This window comes from Aplysia californica, unplaced genomic scaffold (genome assembly GCF_000002075.1).
Source record: "Aplysia californica isolate F4 #8 unplaced genomic scaffold, AplCal3.0 scaffold00649, whole genome shotgun sequence".
NCBI lineage: Eukaryota > Metazoa > Mollusca > Gastropoda > Aplysiida > Aplysiidae > Aplysia > Aplysia californica.
In genome coordinates, this window is record NW_004797919.1 from 408299 (window position 1) to 429441 (window position 21143).

At 42.8% G+C, this 21143-nt stretch overlaps 1 protein-coding gene across 2 annotated transcripts in view; it reads right to left on the reverse strand.

Moving 5' to 3' along the window:
- Positions 1-465: 465 nt before the first annotated feature.
- Positions 466-21143, reverse strand: part of LOC101857598 (tectonin beta-propeller repeat-containing protein 1) — a 27376-nt gene continuing 6698 nt past the window's right edge. For both annotated transcript variants that reach the window (XM_035972330.1, XM_013087867.2), the window contains exons 8-23: positions 16830-20064; positions 15871-16001; positions 15008-15157; positions 13973-14125; positions 12756-12895; positions 12107-12234; positions 10584-10686; positions 9919-10015; positions 9370-9449; positions 7700-7756; positions 6980-7154; positions 5870-6011; positions 4372-4470; positions 3435-3541; positions 2364-2483; positions 466-1567 (exon numbers count right to left, since the gene is read on the reverse strand). In XM_035972330.1, coding sequence (XP_035828223.1) covers positions 1469-1567; positions 2364-2483; positions 3435-3541; positions 4372-4470; positions 5870-6011; positions 6980-7154; positions 7700-7756; positions 9370-9449; positions 9919-10015; positions 10584-10686; positions 12107-12234; positions 12756-12895; positions 13973-14125; positions 15008-15157; positions 15871-16001; positions 16830-20064 — 5016 coding nt within the window. In that variant the 3' untranslated portion in view covers positions 466-1468. The remainder of the gene's footprint in view (positions 1568-2363; positions 2484-3434; positions 3542-4371; positions 4471-5869; positions 6012-6979; positions 7155-7699; positions 7757-9369; positions 9450-9918; positions 10016-10583; positions 10687-12106; positions 12235-12755; positions 12896-13972; positions 14126-15007; positions 15158-15870; positions 16002-16829; positions 20065-21143) is intronic.

Sequence of the window (21143 nt, forward strand, 5' to 3'; positions counted from 1 at the left end):
GCACGAGGATCCATATTTTTAATCAACGCAAGTACACTCGCTGAATCAAAATGTGTATGATCAACCGGATGTTTAGGTCCTATTTCAAATGTAGGCACGGCCTAGCCTTGCTCACTCAGTCTCACGCTTGTGAGAAATCTAGATATCTAGATCTGCGGCAGCTGAAGATTATCCGTCTAGAAAAAAATGTAAATTTTACAAAAGTCCAGTAGCATCCCTGAGGGAGGATAAAGAGTTCTTGCGTGCAGTCTAAAGGGCGGGGAAAAAAGTGTAAGTTCAAATATTAGAAATAAAGCATTCAAGTCACAAAAACCCTCCTATCCGTACTTGGGTTGAGCATAACCAACTATCTCATGACCGAGATATTCTCGAGTACGGTACCCCAAAAAGTTTGTATCACAATCACTATGGGCTGCAGGGAGCACATCGCCACCCCCCCCCTCCCTCCCTCCCCCCACTCCCTTATCTCTTTTGGTGGAGTCCCAACCCCCTAATTCTTCATAATGAACATCTTCAAAACCTGTGAGTGGAATGAAACAAGAGCTCATCCTTTATCATTAACTTTATGTGATGTATTGTCAAATTGGTACAACACTGAGTATAACATAATTGGTATAATACTGGGTTGCTGTGGGCATCTGGCGCTCACAGCACCTGATAGTGATAGACATTTGGGAGACGTGCTGACAAAATGAGTTACTTCTCGCTATCCACAAATTGAGATATTGGCTTCAAAATCGACACTAGGGTAAAATTTGTAGAATTTTTATTAATGCCACTTTATCTAAATATAAAATGCCTTTCATTATTTCCCACTAATAAGTTGTACAAATTTCACCTCTAAACGTGATATATCTTTTTCCATAAGGCTAGAAATCTGAGAAGCAACTCATTTTGTCACCACGTTTCACATTTCTTTAGCTGGTGCTAGAGTTTCCCAGTGGAGAAATGAAATGTCAAATCACGACTGCCCTTGTCTGTTTCAGATCCGGCACTTTATGACGATGACGATGATCAGTACAAACTAAAACTCATGAGTATTACTTCGCTGTTAAGTTTATGAGCAAAAGGAAACTCACATCGCATATCAACCATAAATGTGGACTGCCAACCACATACAGAACAGAAGTCTCCACCTAAACGATTTCTTGCACTACTCTCTCAGCATACCACAACTCACACACGCTCTCTACCATAGCTGCCGGATGTCAACGACACACTCAGAGTTCATGTGACACAATCAGGGGTCATGTGACACACTCAGAGGTCATGTGACACAATCAGAGGTCACGTGACACACTCAGAGGTCATGTGACACAACCACAGGTCACGTGACACAATCAGAGGTCACGTGACACAATCAGAGGTCACGTGACACAATCAGAGGTCGTGTGACACAATCAGAGGTCACGTGACACACAATCAGAGGTCGTGTGACACAACCAGAGGTCACGTGACAACACAATCATCATCGTTTCTCCCAGTTCTCGTCCTTCTTGCTGCTCGGGTCCCCACTCTGCTGTTTCTGCCGCGTGACTCCTCGCACGGACACATGGGCCCAGCCACTCTGGGAAGAGATCAGATCAGATCAAAGGTGAGACGGGCTGACAAAATGAATTACTTCTCAAATTCAAGCATTTTATGGAAGTAGATACTTCACGCTTATCGGTGAAGTTTTTACAATTTATGAGATGAAATAATTAAAAGGCATGTTTAGAGTTAAAGAGTACGGTATCAACGGAGAATCTACAAATTTGATCCTAGCGTTGATTTTTGGCCAATATCTCCATTTGTGAATTGCGAGAAGTAACTCATTTTGTCAGCACACCTCACAAATGTTTTGGTTATCATTTCAGGAAATAACCCTTTGCTCCTTTCTCATCAAACATCTGTCGTCCTTATCTCTCCTCCTTTTTTGTGTTTGTTACTCTCATGTAACACCTCTAATCTTCTGTATTTATAAGATCTTCTGCACTTATATGATTATATGACTTTATTGTGTTGCAAGTGCCCTAAAAATTTACTTATTATAGAAAAATTTACATACTATAAAAAAAATATATTAAAAAGCAGTAGGACACAGACACGACTCGATAAACCTCAGTGGACGTGGCTAAACTGAACTGGTCTTTTTTAGTTTCAGTAAGAGTTTTTCGGCATTTGCAACACAATAAGATCATATAAGTGCCGAAGATTAGAGGTGTTACAAGAGAGTAACATACATAAAAAAGAAGGAGGTGAGATCAGGACGATAGATGTTCGATAGGAAAGAAGGAGCAAACCACACCAGAGCACCCACCAATAACCCACTGAACTGGTCTGAACAGAGACTGATCAGTCCTGTGCTCATGTGCACAACTCACCCCAATGACCACCTCCCAGTCGGTGCCCGACGGTTTGGACGGTGAGATCCCCACTCTGTTGTAGATTACCCCCGGCCCATGCTTCATCTTGGAGAAATACGCATCGGCGACGATCCACACCTGACGACGACAAACAAACATTTACACTCTCATTACAACATCGTACATCCACAGGGACAAGAAAGTATAACCTGATCTTGTATAAATATATCAATCCATACCTAAAGAGCAAAAGACATTTCTTACTCTCCTTAAATATATGTCTATTGAGGCAATAAAGTATTATTTGTGAGGCAGCGTGGTGGAATCAGGCTCTCGTCAAAATAATCAAAGTGAAGAAACTTACATTTTTCTGCAGGTTTGTGAATTTTTATCAAATTTTTGTTTTTTGGCTCAACACCTTTCATGTCCATGAAAGAACTCATTTCTGAGTGGATTTTTCTGAAAAGCGTTGATTAAAGGCACAAAAATTTTAATTTTCAGTTACCACGTACTCCTAAGCTATGGAAATAACTAATCTTTGGCGGCCATTTTCTCGCTAATTTTACTTCTGAAAACAGGTGACCCCCACCTCCTTCTTTCGCAAATATCTTGACATGTATTCAAGATAAATGGATATTTTTTCATCCAAAAAAAGACAGGTGAACAAGCTTTAAGATAATACCAATAACTCTACATGCCCAAAAAGTGACGAGAGCCTGATTCCACCACGCTGCCTCACATTTTATCTTGCATATCAATCCATACCTAAAGAAAAAAGACATTTTCTATTCTCCTTACACATCATAGGTCAATTCAGACCAAACGATACAAGAAATTTTCTTTCTCTCAACCCATCATACTACGTTAATCTAAACCAAATGATAAAAGACATTTTCCCCTCTCATTTCACATAATTCATACCAAACTGTAATAGACATTTCCTGATCTCGTAATTTTTTAAATGATCACAATGGAAAAAACAATCAACGTCACATTTTCAGGATTACAAGAAATTTTTAAAAAATCAAATGTTAAAGAGCGGACACATGACATATTCATCAGAGTACAGCTCCCTATATGGTCAGTCACCTGGTCGGTGGGTCCCACGTTCACCCGCTTGACCCGACTGGCCACCAGCTCCCAGCCCGTGCCTTCTGGGAAGGTCGAGGTTATGTTCTCTCGACGCCACAGGTTGTCTGCCGAAAGTGAAGAGAAAACAGATGAGTGGACGTCTTAGTGCATTTTGAGGAAACATAGACTTTAACTGCATCCACAGGGTAAGAGATTAACCCTATCCGTACGTCGTGTTTTACTATCATATCCATACGACGTGGGGAACTCTGTGCCACCACTTAACCCTATCCGTACGTCATGTTTTACTATTGTATCCATATGACGTGGGGAACTCTGTGCCACCATTTTCCACAGAGAAAATTTACTCGTTAATGCGACCCCTACGCTTTGCATAGCAGTCTGTCAAAATGATTTTTTGAGAAATACTGAAAGTTTCAAAGAGAACTTCGTAATAGAAGTATTCTAAAATATGAAGAAAACAACCCCGGGGGTACAAAAAGACCCCAGGGCGCACAGATAGAGTTACGGTGAAGGCCACATGGAATCTGAAGAAGAGTCACATAGACTGATGTACAGAAAAACATGGAATAACATCAAGAGGCTAGCCCGGGATGGGGAAAGTGGGAAAGTGTTTGTTCATGGCCTATAACCTGATGCAGAGTGAGAAAGGCATAGACGATAACTATTCTGCACCTAAACATAAAGACATCACTTTAATAACTTTACCAAAATTGGTGAGTCAACAAAACTTCCCTGTTTTGTCTTTTTTAAAATTTTCGGCCGGAAAAAAATGAGATGAACCAAGATTGCAAAATGTGAACCACGGTACAGCGAGGGAATACTTTATATAAACTGAGAGCTGTCAACGCTAAAATCGAAAAAACCCCACCCCAAAACCCCCCACAAACAGTCCAAAACGGCAATCAGAATATCTCGGTCTCTCATCACTGACCTCCAGTGTCCACTGCCCACACAGCCGTGGCCCCCACAGACAGCTGATGAAGGACAAAGTTCCCCGGGGGTGGGGGGACTACTTGCAGCCATCGCTTGCCTGGAAGAAAGGGGCCGAAAGGGGGAAGGGAAGTGTGAGTATAAAATCGAAGAAACTGGCTGGCAAGAGCAACCAAAAATCCATATATTCCTACTCTATACTCTATTCACTACACTATGTTTGGTTAGAGTGTATATGTGTCACGACGCATTCGGATCAGGCGCTCGTCATTTTTTGGGCATCTGGAGTTATTGGTATTATCTTAAAGCGTGCTTATTTGGCCATCTTTTGACGAGAAAAATACACGCTTATCTTGAATAGAAGTCCAGATATTTACGATTGAAGGAGATGGGGGTCGCCTGGTTTCAGAGGTAAAATTAGCCAGAAAATGGCCGCCAAAGTTCGGCAGCTTCCAAAGCTTAAGAGTCCTTAGAAACTGCAAATTTACATTTTTGTGTTTTAAATCAACATTTTTCTGTAAAATCCACAAAGAAATGTGCTTTAAATGGACCTTAAAGGTGTAGATTCAAAAGACAAAAATTCGATAAAAATTGACAGACGGTCAGAAAAGTGCCAGTTTCTTCGATTTCATCATTCTGACGAGCGCCTGATTTCACCACCATGCCTCACATATGAAAAACGTCAACAAAGATGAGTGTAAGTGTAAATAGAACCTGCCATTAAATTTTGTGGGTTTTTTCCTCTAAAATTACAAAAAGAAAAAAAACAACACTGCAAAAACAATATTCTACAGCTCAAGTTGCATTTCAGAATCAAAATTGTTTGTAAAATCTGTCAACAAACTGCTGAACAGTAAGATTTTGGTAGTCAAGTCACGTTTTAATACGGTTTTACGGCGCTCACAACCTCTTAAGGTCATATGAGCGCCGAGGGGTGGACGTCAACAGAGAAGTCCAATCGAGGAATCAGGCTTACTCTGCTCACCTCTCTAGCCTCAACAGCACAAGGTCTGCTTCGACTATCAAGGCACCCCGGAAATAGCAGTTCACAAGAGAGTGACAAAAGAAGTAGAGGAAAAATGACGATAGTAAGGATGAGGAAAGAAAAAGCAGCAGTTCCCCCAATATTGTTCCGACACAGTATGAGCATGACATTGATAAATCAGCCTGTTTACAATTCTACTCTGCATAAGAACATGGTAATATTTCCCCTTTGGGAATGGCCTAAAGACAACTTCAGTCAGTAGCACTGCTCCGTGGGGAGGGGGAGGGGGGCGAGGGGTGTAGTCAAGTCAGACACCTCAGTTTGTCTCTAGGCAAACAAGACACAACAATAAACAACAGTTCAAGTTACATGTTGGAATAGAATATAAAATAAAAAACAAAAAACAAAAAACCAACCCTCCCCAAAAAACTTTAAAGGAAAAAAAAAAAACCAACCACTTCCCAATAATCAATCAACATACTACCCTGAGTTGAAAACTGTTGCTGTAACCTACCAGCAGGATTATGGGGGGTAACTCCGGCCCTATACCACGCGGAGCCGTCGCTGGCGATCCCCCATACCCGGTATCTTCCCCCGACGGAGATAGACTTGAAGGGTTTGTCCAGGGCTGTAGCCACATGGATCCAGCTCTTGCCCTGAGGATACGACACATTGTCCAAATAATAAAAATAATAATAATAACAATAATTATAACAATAATAATAATAAAAATAATAATACTAATAATAGACTATATAGCGCTCTATCCCATACGAGTATAAGCTCTGAGCACTTTACACCAATCACATGATCACTGAAAAGTCATCATTCATTCACATGGGATAAAATATTTCACAGTAACAAAAAAAAACCAGTTCAACCACACAAAGACCGAAGAACATCCAGAAACATTCTCAGATTCCCAAGAAACTTACAGCGAAAGCAGCCGATTATACCCTTACAAACACTAAAAAGCTAGCACAATCTTTTGCTGCCTATAGCCAGGTATCCATTCTTTCATGACTCAAAAAGCCAAATTATGCTGTCAATGAATAGAAAAGGACAGTAGCTGCAAAGGAAGACTTTAATAAAAAGCCGAAGGAGAAAGGCACTCTAAAAAGTCAAGCAACCATCTAATTTTTTTTTCCTTTACGCCCACAGGCCTGTATATTTCACGACACAAACGATTCAAAGATTCGGCAAAAAGTTATTGGAATAAAACCTTGATTACAAGACATGGTCGAACTGATAACTCAAAAAAGTCCTTTATAAAAATTCAAGAAACCAAGTCATATAAGACTGGTACATCAAACTTTCCTTTTCAAAAATTAATTTCTCAAAGGCCACAGATCTCATTTTCACAATACAAGCAACTCATTGAGTCCTCAGAACATAAAATTTCCACAATATAATACAATCTGGACTACACTATGTATTTCATTCAAGTCCCCACTATTTTCCACACTCATTCAAGCAAGAACTTAACACTTTGCTATCAAAGGCTCATATTGTAAAAATTCTTGCCATCAAAGGCAAAGGCATTTTGGGGAAAATCCAAAGAAACTGGGAGGTAAACATCGCCAATCGGCCGGAAGATATGATGTCAAATTGTTAAAACCCTCACCAGAGGGTTGCTGGCCGTGACCCCGTTGCGACACAGCACGTCCCCGTTGGCCCCGACCGCCCACATGATGACCGGGTCAGAGCTGGTCATCAGAGGATCCACCTGGATGGACACGTCGACAAGCTCCAGGGAGCCGGCCGTCTGCCACGGACCCACCACCGTCAGGCGACATCGTCTGAAAGGACAGGAGAACAGACGCATGACGATAAGGAAAAGATATCGACCATGACTGCATATGTGATACGCTCTCATCAACACAATTGGTCGCTTTTAAGCACAAGGGGGCTATCCCGAAAAATGCGGTTTAGAGAAAGTCGAAGGTAAAGTTTCTGGACCCTTGTTCAGTTTCTTTAAAAAGATAAGGAGAGTTTTCTCTATAACAAAAAAATAAATAAATACACGCCAATGAAACCAAAATTCTCCTATACAAGTAGGGCAATGCCCACTTTTGGTGGAGGTCAAGATTTCTGGAAACCCCCGAAATCTGGGTTAGCCCGCTTGTCCCTAACAGCTACCAACTTAGGTCTTACACAGATATTCATGTGCTGTTCAACCTACGTTGGTTATAATAAAAAAGTTACAAGACACTTTGTCCCCTCAGAATTATCTTGTCTAAAATATACTCAAGTAAAGAGTGCGGCTGGGACAAAATAGTTCCGAGGCGACAACATCTTGATTGTGGAAATACAACAGTATAACAGAAAGGCCTCCATCACATACCTGACCCAGCGTCGTCTTCGGAAATTGTCCCGGATGTTCTGGTGAGCGTGGAAAGGCCTGAAATTGAGGTAATGTATTCACTGTTAGAAATTGAGTAAATGTATTCACTGTTAGAAATTGAGTAAATGTATTCACTGTTAGAAATTGAGTAAATGTATTCACTGTTAGGAGCTGAGTAAATGTATTCACTGTTAGGAGCTGAGTAAATGTATTCACTGTTAGGAGCTGAGTAAATGTACTCACTGTTAGGAGCTGAGTAAATGTACTCACTGTTAGGAGCTGAGTAAATGTACTCACTGTTAGGAGCTGAGTAAATGTACTCACTTTAGAAATTGAGTAAATGTACTCACTGTTAGAAATTGAGTAAATGTATTCACTGTTAGAAATTGAGTAAATGTATTCACTGTTAGGAGCTGAGTAAATGTATTCACTGTTAGAAATTGAGTAAATGTATTCACTGTTAGAAATTGAGTAAATGTATTCACTGTTAGGAGCTCAGTAAATGTATTCACTGTTAGGAGCTGAGTGAATGTATTCACTGATAGGAGCTGAGTGACTGTTAGGAGCAGTTTAAATGTATTCACTGTTAGGAGCTGAGTAAATGTATTCACTGTTAGAAATTGAGTAAATGTATTCACTGTTAGGAGCTGAGTAAATGTATTCACTGTGAGCCTGTTTCAAAATGACAAGTAAAGGAGATGCAAACAAGAGGAGCGAGATTGAGACAAAACAAACATGCCTCACTCTTTTCTGAGCAAGATTCCAAGACTACTTGGACTGTATCTAACAGCTAAAGATTAAAAAGGACTCTTAAAAGAACACTATAATTTTTTTCCTTGTTTGCTTTTCTTTTGTTTAGTGTGTGTGTGGGGGGGGGGGGAGGGGAGGGGGGAGGAGGAGGGGAGAGCAGCAAAGCAATTCAATCAATTTTCCCCTCAAAACCAAACAGCTTGGTTTGGTTTTTGTAAAGGGTTTTACGGCGCTCGCAACTGCATAAGGTCATATGAGCGCGCGGGACACACCTAATATTTTCAGTTGGTAGGAAATTTTGAATTTTGCCCGGGTGGCGGCCGAAGCCTACTCTTATCGATTTTAGACCACCAGGGAATCTTTAACGTGTGCAACTTGCACACAGGCCCTCCGAGATTTTTCGCCCTTGTCCGAGAAGGCTAGGTGCAGATCTTTCCTACCAGAAGATCAGGGGTGTGGCAGAAAGACAGCAGTAAGGAGGATCCAAGGAGTAGCAGTAGAAAGGCTGTAGAAAGAGTCAGGAGCCCAGAGGAGGGGGCAAAGGTGGTGAAGGGGTGGGGGCAGAAAGTGGAAATGAAAGCAGACAACAGAACATTGCTAGAGAGCAGGAAAGGAGGTGAAAGGAGACAATTTTAGAGAAGAAAATTTTTCGGTCGCTACCCGGATTCTAACCCAGGACCTTTGAATGAGAGGCCAACACCTTAACCTCTAGGCCACGAGAGCCCCCCCACCAAACAGTTGAAAGGTGTAGGTCATACAGAGCTCATGTCAGCACACAGCAAATGCACATCACTACATTTACTGTAGGGCAATGAGTTAAATTACATCCCCTAAAAAAAAAACGCAACTACTGTGATTCGTTTTCACAATCTAAAATAACATGTTTACAGGTAGCAGAATGAAAAAAGTCTGTGACTGACCCGTTGATGTTGTTGCAGAACTGCCAGCCGTGTCTGTCCACGCTCCCCGGGGTGCTGAAGTCTACCATCCAATCACTGATCTGTCGGGACAAAACCACCACAAGCAATTCATCATAAGTGAGCAAATCAAAACTGAGATGTCATCAAAATAGTAATTTTATCATAAGAACACTCAACTAGCCAGGAGTATTCATACACTTGCAAAATGTTTACAAACCTAGAACTGAACACATGCGAATCTGTTACCAGGTAATCTATTTTTGAATTGGAAGTATGTCCAGCTGCTATTACTGTTGCAATAGACATGCATTTTCCCCCATTTTCCACAAACGTAACGTCGACTGTTCTCCACCTTATGTACCTGACGGTATAGGGAGAGAGTAAGTAAGTAGGTAAGCTCCTCTAGATACATGTATTCTCACTCATGCAGTCATACATGCACACACTCTTACTCAAACAACCACAACTGGACAGTAAAAGTAAAGACACAGATTCTTAAACATTAGGCTGCGTGACAAAATTCTAGGCCACACTGTGACCTTACCGTACCCAGTGCCACTTGGAAGACGGTAGCTTCACGGCGTCCACAGAAGCCACGCTGCGACCAGTCTCGGTGACCCAGTGGAAGTTGTTGCTGAACACACCCCTGTTGAACGACGGGAAAAAAAAAGGGAAAATTAAACCTTCAAAGTAATGAAAGAAAATTTTTTCCGACGTGACTCAATGGAGAAAATGGTAATGGCAGGAAAATGAGAAGGAAAGAGAAGACCAAGCGGTTTGAAAGTTTGAGTAAAGTCAAACTTCTTTTTGGCCAGCGCCCACTTTTGCCACTTTTAAGAGGATAAAACTTTCGTTCCGCCGACCTATATATATTTCCCAAAGGGACATAAAATAAACACCTGTCACTACACAGTTGACCCCAACAGCCAATCAAAACTACTAAATCCCCCACTAGTGGGAGATATCGCCGAGGTTGGTAGCAACTGCTCTAGACCACACTTGTTATGAGGACAGGGTTTTTTTGTTGTTAAGTGTTTAACAGCGCTTGCAACTGCATAAGGTCATATGAGCGCACGAGATGAGGATGTATTTAAAGAATGTCATGATCCCACTTTTGTTATAAAGATGTATATAAATATTTACTTTCTATAAGGATGTATATAAAGAATGGAATGATCACACACTTGTCAAGACTACAACACTGCGGCACTCACTTGTTGCACCAGCCCACCACAGGGAACCACTTCTGGTTCTCGTAGACAAACACGCGGTGAGAGTCGGTCACGGGCACCGTGTTGTCAGACAAAGCACCCTGGCCTGAGAACCAAGACAGAACAGACCAAAAAAATAAATAATAAAAACCCAGATAAGACAAAAATATCTACAAACTTACACAAATTATCTACAAAGCACATTGTATGTAAGTATTTTCCAAATCAAGTACATTTACCATTGTTCGAAATTCCAATAAATGCTGTAAAGTAAAAAAAACAACAACCCCCCCCAAAAACGACCCAGAGCACCACAAGCATGAACGAACATATTTATTTAATACATTTTAAAGTAATATCCTTGTAAACAACTCATCATTCTAAGATAGACAACAAGCATTTTATCTTTAACTACTTTCGTACAATAAACAAGCACTTTTAACTTGAAACTTGTTTCATTACTATAAAAAGGAAATTTAACAATAACCTTTTTCCATGCCAACAAATAAGCAATTTAACCAAAAAATTTCCCATGACTACAAATAAGCAATTTAAACAAATGTTTTTTTCATGACGTCAAATAAGCAATTTAACAACAAAATTTTCTACGATGACAAATAAGCAATTAAAAATAAAACTTTCCCTGACAACAAATAAGCAATTTAACAAAAGAATTTTTTCCATGACAATCAATAAGCAATTTAACAGTAACATTTTATCATGACTGCATATAAGCAATTAAATAATAACTTCCTTTTCCCAACAAACAAAGCCCCTTTAACAACTTCACAGAACGGAACACAACTTTACTGTTGCACACAGGAGACCCAAGGTCAATTCTTCAGTGCGGGGAAATTTTTTATCGAGTATCTCGGTCTTTCTCTTGGGACGTTCGAGTATCTCGGTCTTTCTCTTGGGACGTTCTATCCCTCTCAGCTTGGGTTGGGCCTGACAAACAGGATCGAAAACCCGCCTCCTCAATGATATAAAGCGTGTTGATGAGGGCGTAAAAACTAGGGTTGGGGCGAATGGACGGATGGGTTTGTCGCTCGCAGATGCAGCCAGAGCAAGCAAGTAGTGGATGGCCGTGCGAACAGAACTGCGAACCATAATTTGGTTCATTTTTGGGTCCACTCCACAATTTTATTCACTTAGCTAGCGGGCAAACGGACGAACTCTTGGCTGGCAGACAAGAGCGAACGGACTGCGAACCTCAATTCAGTATGTTTCTTGGGTGTGGGGATGTAATAATAGTAGTAGTAGTATGCAAAGCATGGAGTCGCTCCTTCTGTCTATTCGCCCGCTCGAATGCATGGAGTCCGCCGATCTGCTCGTTCGCTAAACGAACTGTTATGTCTGTGTCTGATGTTAAACGGATGAATCTTCACAAAGCGAATGGCTCATTACCTGTCCGTTCATTTGCAAGTAGTACCAGCAAAAAGTTTGTTGCTCGCGGGCGCTGATTTGGCGAGCCTGACCCAACTCTAGTAAAAAACACTGACATAATAAAAAGTACAACAACAGACCTGAGCTGATGGCTCCCCCGTAGCCCTTGTTGTAGTAGTAGGCCATGCGGTCAAAGCCCAGCCCCCACGTCACGCCGCTCGGCCCCGTCTCCACCACGCTCATGTGACCTCCGTGCTGACCCCAGCATCTGGCGACGCAAGGGAACTATTTTTAGCTTCGGGTGGTGGTGTTCAGTTTAACGTTTCATTTCCAGGGACAACATTTTTAGCTTTGGGTGGTGGTTTTCAGTTTAACGTTTCATTTCCAGGGACAACATTTTTAGCTTCGGGTGGCGGTTTTCAGTTTAACGTTTCATTTCCAGGGACAACATTTTTAGCTTCGGGTGGTTGTTTTCAGTTTAATGTTTCATTTCCAGGGACAACATTTTTAGCTTCGGGTGGTTGTTTTCAGTTTAATGTTTCATTTCCAGGGACAACATTTTCGCTTTGGTTGATGGTCTAGATTTTTACGCAACATCACCATATAACATAATGAATTTTTAAAACAATAAACAGGACAAGCCTCTAGAGTTACCTTCGTCTTTTTTTTTTAAATTTAAAAGGGTGATAAGCTTTGAAAACTCTTCCAACAATCTAGCTTCAGATAAGGATTTAAGTTTGAGTAAAGAAAAGCACATCAAGACCAATCTAATCAACAAAACAAACTCACAGGTCAAAGGGCTTCTGTTCCTCCGATCGCGCCGGGCTGACAAAGATGTCTCCGGTGAAGGTGCACGACCACACAGCTCCTGCAGCGATTGGCTGGTTCAGATTCCACGCGCTAGCATTGGCTGTACTCAGGTAACCAATCTACAGACAGACACACAAACATATATACACACACACGTACAGACACACACACACACCCACACACAGAGAAAACAGACTCAACTGGATTATAGCACATACATAATGGACATGGAATTTTTTTTTCTCCTATTTCTTCATCTAAAAAAAAATGAATGATGAAAGTGGGAGCAACATTCATGAATTTCAAACTGGAAAGCAACACTGTTAAGTGTAGTCACAGATTTACATTGTGGAACAGCCTTATCTAGTTGGTATAGGCAAAGAGTCTACATAACAAGAAGGTCCACTTCTCTCTTTAAGTCAATTAAAAAAGTGTCCTTAAAATTCGGTGGCGCCCTCTTCACAAATGCGCACCCTTTGCGAACAGAGTTACCCTACTTGTGTTAAAAAAACCAAAGTGAAACTAACAAGTTTTTGAATAAATAAGATTTCAAATTTCGGAAAGAAGCTTTTTTCAAATGGTTACGCTGACAAAAAAAACTCTTCCAGAAGAAGGGGTGACTGTTTTCTTCGTTTAATTTGACTTTAGAATGAAAGGTGAGAGGTCATTAAAATAAAAAACCTAAAACTCCGGAACAGCAGTCGATCTGCGCACGCAAGGAGGTGCTATTCCTATTCTTCTTCTGGAGAAACGAAAGAGAGCTTCAAAACAGACTGCAGCGCCATCTGAAGCAAAGAGCGGACTTCCGGCGGACACTTTTTGGGCTGAGTGGCCCATCTTGTTATGTACTATCTTTGGTATAGGTAGGGCTTGTGTGTGGCAGAATATCCAGTAGGTAAAGATCGGGCTTTTTTATTACAGTGTGTGATAGAATATCCAGCACAGTGGAAAATGGTGAGAGTCAGGTTTTAAAATTTCTGTAGGAAAAGAACAAGAAGACAAAAGCAAGAGAAAGTGTGCATACCCATTCAGCGGCCTCCACTTCCGAGTTGGCTCTGAGCATGAGTGGCTGGGGGATGAGGAAAGAAGGAGCAAACCACACCAGAGCACCCTCCAACCACCCACTGGGTGAGGTAAAAAAAAAAGAAAGAACCCCCCCCCCCAAAAAAAAAAAACCCAAGAGAAAGTGTGCATACCCATTCAGCGGCCTCCATCTCGGAGTTTGCCCTGAGCATGAGTGGCTGGTGGATGAGGTTGGTCATCGAGGTGTACACGGTGAAGGCCGACTGAAGGTCAGGGTCGGAGCTCGTCTTCACGCACGTCATCTCACTCAGCGATAGTTGGGTGTGCTGCAAAAGTACAATGCCGTGTCATTAAAGTAGTGAAAGTATTCCTTCGTAGAGGAAAAAGACATTTTTGTTTTAGTATGTTTTCTAAAGGCACCTGCAACATAATAAGGTCATATAAGCGCCGAAGACTAGAGGAGTTACAAAAGTACAAAGCCATGTCAAGACACTATTGAAAATCTTGGGTGTGGAAAAAAAGAGAGAACATAAGGTGTGCTGTAGAGGGATGTACATAAACTTACTGGAAATCTTGTATGAACAGAAAAAAGTGACAGAGATGTACATTAACTTTAAGCAATTCCCCCAAAAAATTTTCCCAATGGTCACCTTTCAAAATAATTATTCCATCTTCCTATGCTATTACAATAAAATCATCTTGTGCGACAAAAAAAAAAGCAAGGTTCCTTAAGGAGATTTGATATTACAATCGATTAACTTTCCTGTGCAACAACTTTCATATTTCATAGGACAGTAACATAAAAATTAAATTGCATAGAGATGTACATAAAAAAATCTTGAGAGACGAAAAAAAAAGTGAGAGTTATGTATTCTACAGATAAATATAATTCAACTTCCTTCAAAACTTTGTGTGAAAAATGTATTGGTGGGAACTTTTGTAAATTTCTACAAGACGTAGGAACTATGAAAGAACTACATAAAAGAACCTCACAAATAGAGAATACATCATAATGCTTCTGCATTTATTGTTAAAGCTTCATCCCCCTTCCATAAATTTTTTTAAAAGATCATTTAGGAGGTCGGCTGCTTCCATCCTGCCTGTCAGGGCTAACACATACTGAGCAGGACACAGCATTCCAGCAATGAAACAGAGATGTTACGTAAAAAAACCAACTTCCCCGCTCCAAAGGACTTGAACCCACGCACCTTCTGCTTGCCCTTGAGCTGGTAGTGGACGGTGAGACAACCCTCGGTCAAGTTCCCAATGCCCTGCTCCAGCTCCACGCTACACACAACCCAGCTGGACTTACGGTCGTAGCGGAACATGTGCATGGCAGCCTTCTTTACCCACGTCGTCTGAAACACAGGGGGGGGGGGATAGATCTTTACATGTGTGTCTTTGTGTGTGAGAGGGAAGGGAGTGATGGAGGGAGGGAGGTTGAAAGGAGGGAGAGAATATGTGCATGGAGGGGTTTTGTCAGCTTGCGGCAGTACAGGTGGCTGTTTAGTTAGCTTTAGTCAAGTTTTACGGCACTCGCAACTACATAAGGTCATGGGAGCACCAAGGGGTGGATGTCAAGAGAGAAGTCCAAACGGGGAATCAGGCTTACTCGGCTCACCTCTCTAGCCTCAACAGCACAAAGTCTGCTTCGACTATCAAGGCAGCCCGGAAATAGCAGTTCACAAGAGAGCGACAACCATACAAAAGAAATATAGGAAATGACGATAGCAAGGATGAGGAAAGAAAAAAACAGCAGTTCCCCCTATGTTGTTCCGGCACAGTATGAGCATGACATTGATAAATCAGCCCATTTACAATTCTACTGTATATAAGAACAACTTAAAGTCCCCCTTTGGGAATGGCCTATAGACAGCTTCAGTCAGTAGCACTGCCCCGGGGAGGGGGGGGGGAAGGAGGGAGACAGTTGGCTGTCAGAACAGATTCGACTGTACACAACATCAAGTCCTCGTTCATGTTGAAGAACCACAAACATTCTGTAATTCATTCACAATCATGCCCCTCTCTCATGAACAAAAAGAAACTCAGATATTCATCTGCCGGCACTCACTTTGTTAATGGCCTGCTCAATGTTCTTGAAAGTGTATGCCTCCCGCTCGTTGCGTTTTACGATCTGTCTCAAAATGCCGTCCCTCAAGTGACGTGAAATCTTTTTCCTCGCAGCAACTTGATTTCCTGTCTCTGGGGAATGGAAGCTTAAAGAATTAGACGATCACAATATTTGAATCATTGTTATATCTTTTTCCCACAGGATATTAATATGTAGAATCAAGAAACACATAAACTAAAAAAAATTGTATCATGTTATAAATGTGCACATCTTAACTCACTCAGGATATCCAGACTAAAACAATAATTATCATTTTTTAAAGCAGCGAGCCAGGCAGAAATACAAACAACTAGACTTGTATATTCACACAGGTCGTCTGAAACAGGGGAAATAGTGAAATTGATCTAAGTGTGTGTTTGTGAGATTTTTTTTTAGAAAAGCGCATTGCTAGACAAATACAGTCATCATTGTTGGGGGTAAATGAACAATGCTGAAACATGCAGATACAGACTTTAAAACAATCACCGTGTATGGAGGGGGTGAACCATGAACAAGGCAGAAATTTCAAATATGCAGACACAGACTAAGACAATTACAGTTTCTGGAGATAGTGAATCACGAACAATGCAGGAATACACAGACATAGACTAAGACAATTACAGTTTCTGGAGATAGTGAACCATGAATAGAAATACACAGATGTAGACTAAAACAATTGCAGTTTTTGGAAATAGTGAGCTATGAACAATGCAGGAATACACAGACATAGACTAAGACAATTACCGTGTGTGGAGGTGGTGAGTCATGAACAGAAATACACAGACGTAGACTAAGACAATTACCGTGTGTGGAGGTGGTGAGTCATGAACAGAAATACACAGACATAGACTAAGACAATTACCGAGTGTGGATGTGGTGGGTCATGAACAGAAATACACAGACGTAGACTACACAATTACCGAGTCTGGAGGTGGTGAGCCATGGCACGTTGAGAGGGTCGTCGATGACGCAGCTTGTGGCATCCAGCCACCTCCAGCACAGCCGCGGCTGGGCCTCTGTCATGGCCGCCAGGGGGATCACGGGGCCCGAGGGTTCGTAGCTGGGGGTCGGGGACTTGCGGTAGCGGGATATCTTCCTGGCTGGCTGGGGTTCTACGGCCGGGATGGTCGAGTCATCGCTGGGTAACGGCTGCGACGACAAAGTCTCGGTGGGTGAGAAGACGTCGATAACGCTGCCTCTGTCCGTGGACCCACTGCCGCTGAAAGCAGAGCTAGCGGTTGACATTTGTCTCATGGTACCGGCGTCGCTGGAAGCACTAGTATTCCCCCTTTCAGAACTACCACTGCCGTTTTGAGTAGCGCCTTGAGTATCTGTGGCCGCACAATTTTCATTTTCCAAGGAGTTTCCTGTTTTTTCTTCTGCTTCTGCGGAGAATTCCTCGTCAGAGATGAGATCTGTGACAAAATCGATAATTTCGTCCGACGCCATCGACGAGTTGAGACTGCCGAGACGGGACCCGGCAAATTCGGCACTCCGTCGACTCTGCTCATTCTCAAAACTGCCTTGCTTAGTGAGCGGCGGTCGACTCCCTTGACCATCACCCTCACCACCCTCGGAAGACGGCGAGTGTCCATCAGCTTCTTGTTTGTGGTTGTGTTCGTTCATGTAGACTTCCAGACTGTGGAAGGCTTTGTCTATCGTCATCTCCACATTGCTTTCTGACAACTCCGTGTTATTCCCCACAATCACCGGAGGAAGCGATGAGAAATTCTCGTCTTGTGACTCCTCCTGTCTTTGCACCACGAAGTGAATCGACTTCTCCTCGCTGAACGAAATACTTTTCTGCGACTCAGGATTTGGCTCAAGGCTGACTGGAGCTTTCTGTACGTCGACAGAAGCAGAGAAAGCTTTGGCGTCGTGCGATGACGCCATCGACATTTCACCGACGTCTGGGGTCCCTTCTCCACGAATATTCCGCGTGACTTCAACACTTTTCTCTGCAGTAGGGGCTACCAGGGACATGTCAGCGACGACACGTGTAGGCTCACAAATCACAGATGCTGCCGTATGATCGTTAAGGCTAAGTGGTGCACTATCAACTCGGTCATCAGAAAGACTTTGGGTCATCACATGCGATTCTTCCAACTCCCGCTGATCTGCTGTCACCAGAGGGGTCTCAATAGAATGTCCCGGACCTTTGTCAGAACTTGTTGCAGGAAAGTTCGACTCTGGAACCGGCGACGTTGGTTCGTCGTAGCGTGAGCTGTCGTCAATACTACTGGTATCATTGCTGCCTAGAGAAGTTGCATCTACACTTTTATCGACATCGCTGTCTGTCCCACCACGCTCATATTCTGTGACTGAATCATGTAATGCTTTCTTTTTCTTCGACTTTTTCTTATTTTGACATTTAAACACAATACTGTTTTCATCACTTATTTTCACTCGTTTTTCCTTCGACCTCCGAAGTTTGGGAGAATGGGCGACGGAGTCGTGTTCCTTGTCACCCACCACACTCTGAGAAGCAGATGGGATCGAATCCTCCGAATCTTTAGAGTGTTGAGAGACAGAGGAATACGACGCCCCCTTCTCTGAACCCGTTTGTAATGTCTTAAGCCCAGCATTACCACTGCTCTTGGAATGCATTTGACCGAGCAGTTTTGATATCACAGACTTTGGAGAGCGATCACTTTTCTCAGGAGAGATCTCACCCGGTTCTCTCACCTTGCAGGCCGGGGGGCTCGACTTACTGGCCCCCTCCTCACCACTAAGTGGTGTCTCCTCAGAGCTCAACTTTGAAACACGAGAATTTTCTTCCACTAATCTTTGACCGTCCTTCGTACCAGCAACACCACTTTCAGTAGACTTTTTTGTCTCGTTCTCGCTGAGCTGAGAGAGTAATCCGACGCTGCCTTCATGAGAAGGAACCTGTCCATCACCACCATTGGTCACTGTTTTCCTGGACACAGCACTCTCAATCGGGTCACCAGAGGGGTCCATGTGAGCGCCATGTGTTTCTGCAGTGACAGAAACGCTGTGATCCGAATGAGATGACTGATGAGAGTGTAAATCTCCCACAGGCAAAGAACTCTTAGTTGCCGGCTCAGACAAATGTTCGGGAGCGTGCGTTTCCGAGACTTCATTCGCTGAACGCTCTTGTAGATCATGCACATCTTTGTTGGCGGCCACGAGGCCACCAGAGTGTGAGGCAGAGTTACCCTGCACAGTTACTCCCCCTTGTACAGAATCGTCACTTTGTAAAGCGGCGTCCGTTACACCGTTACCAGATAGTGATGTCCATGCGAGAGAGGAATGTTCCTTGCCTGCCTTGTTAGAGTCTGAGCTGGCAGACTTCTCGGACTCAGGAGAATATGAAACACTTTCACCACCTTGAGAAGAAATAACACCATCATCTCCCACCCCAGAAGCACTTGGTGAAGTAGACGAGAGTTCAGCTGCCTTGTGTGGGGGCGAGGAGAAAGTTTCTCTCGCCTCGTCAGAATGCACCGACCGACCCAAAGAAATGGTCGACGCTTGTGAAGCAGACGGACTTACGACGCCGTAGACATCACTTGTGTCTCCCACAGCGGTGATTGTCGAGGGAACAGACGTCCCGGTCAGCGTGTCGGTGCTAGCCATCAACGTGTCGGAAACAGAAGTCTCGCTCGCAAAACTTTCTGCCACACTCGACTCAATAGCTGCTACTGCTGCCGGCGCAAAAACGTCTCCATCCTGCATCTGATCATCGTCGGCTCCACCCTTTTCTAGCTGCCATCCTTCATTCACATCATCATCATTATTACTCCCCTCTTGCGGCAGTTCTTCCATCATGCTGGGAACTCTCATGGCGTCCCAGGCGGGGGGAATAACAGCGTGGTGAATCCCGCCGGTGAAGTGCTGCGGGGAGTACGAGCCGCTCGCCTCGCTACTGTCCTCCTCAGCGACGGTAGCGCTGCTGATGCTGCTGCAGCTGGTGGTCACGGAGGAGAAGCGAGGGCGTCGCTCGTGCAGCTCACACACGGCGTTTTTGTCGCCACAGAAACAAACAGAGCCCTCCGACAGCAGGCCGTGACGAGCCAGGACTGACAAGTCTTCGTGTAGCTCGACTTTCTGCCAGGTTTTCCCCGTGAGGTTCGAGCGAGTGACCCCTGTGCGAAAGTAGACCTCCTTTAGGTTGTTGCAAATCGCAAACACCTGTAGAGAGAAAAACTAGAAGTGATCTCAGCTAAAACAGCACCTGCACATGGATGGCTGGTGCCTCTATAGATAAATTATTGATGGTCAAGGTAGAAGTGATTTTCTGCATGGAAGTGGAACCAAATTGGACAAAAGAATATTAATCCGTAGACAGGAAAAAGAGGGTAAAACAGCACCTGGACATGGATGGCTGGTGTCTCTGTTAATAAATTATTGATGGTCAAGGTCTAGAAGTGATCTCCCTGGTTTAATTAATAATACTAACAAAATCACCGAAAACACAATAATGAACATTGCAAAAGAAATGTTGCAAGAAAAATAAGTAACTCCATTCGACTTTGCTTCACAGGGTGGACAAAATCGTAAAAGTTCCTCATTTTTCCTGCCAAAGCAATAATAGATCAAGGGAAAACCTTCAGCTCTGACAAATCAATGAAAAAAGAAACAAAATGCAATATAAAACAACCTAAACAGTATGTTACTTTAACACAGCAAAAGCTCAGTATTAAACAATCTAAATGTGTTAAATTACCATTCTAGTTTCCTTCACAGTCCATGCTTTAAATAATAATAATCATAATAACAATAATCATAATAACAGTAACAATAATAACAATAGGCCTAATAATAATTACAACTACAACAACAACAACAACAACAACAACAACAACAACAACAACAACAACAACAACAACAACAACACAGCAACAACAACAACTACAACAGCAACACAGAAATCGTAGATGGAAAGGACAAATATATATATAAACCTGCTCCCAAAAAGCCCCATCAGCAACATCTTCCCACAGACTGCCACAAGTAGGCACGAACTCAAGCACTTCAGGTTCTGTAGAACGGACGTCGATTTTGGCGCCGAGGGCCCGTCAGATCACAAGGAGATGGTGGCAAAACTCGCCGAGACAGCCAAATCTTATGCTCGGGAGAAGAGAAAAAAAAAGGCCCATATGTGAGGCATCGTGGTGAAATCAGGCGCTCGTCAAAATAATCAATGTGAAGAAGCTGGCATTCTTTGCGCAGGTTTGCGAATTTCTATTGAATTTTTGTTGTTTCTTTTT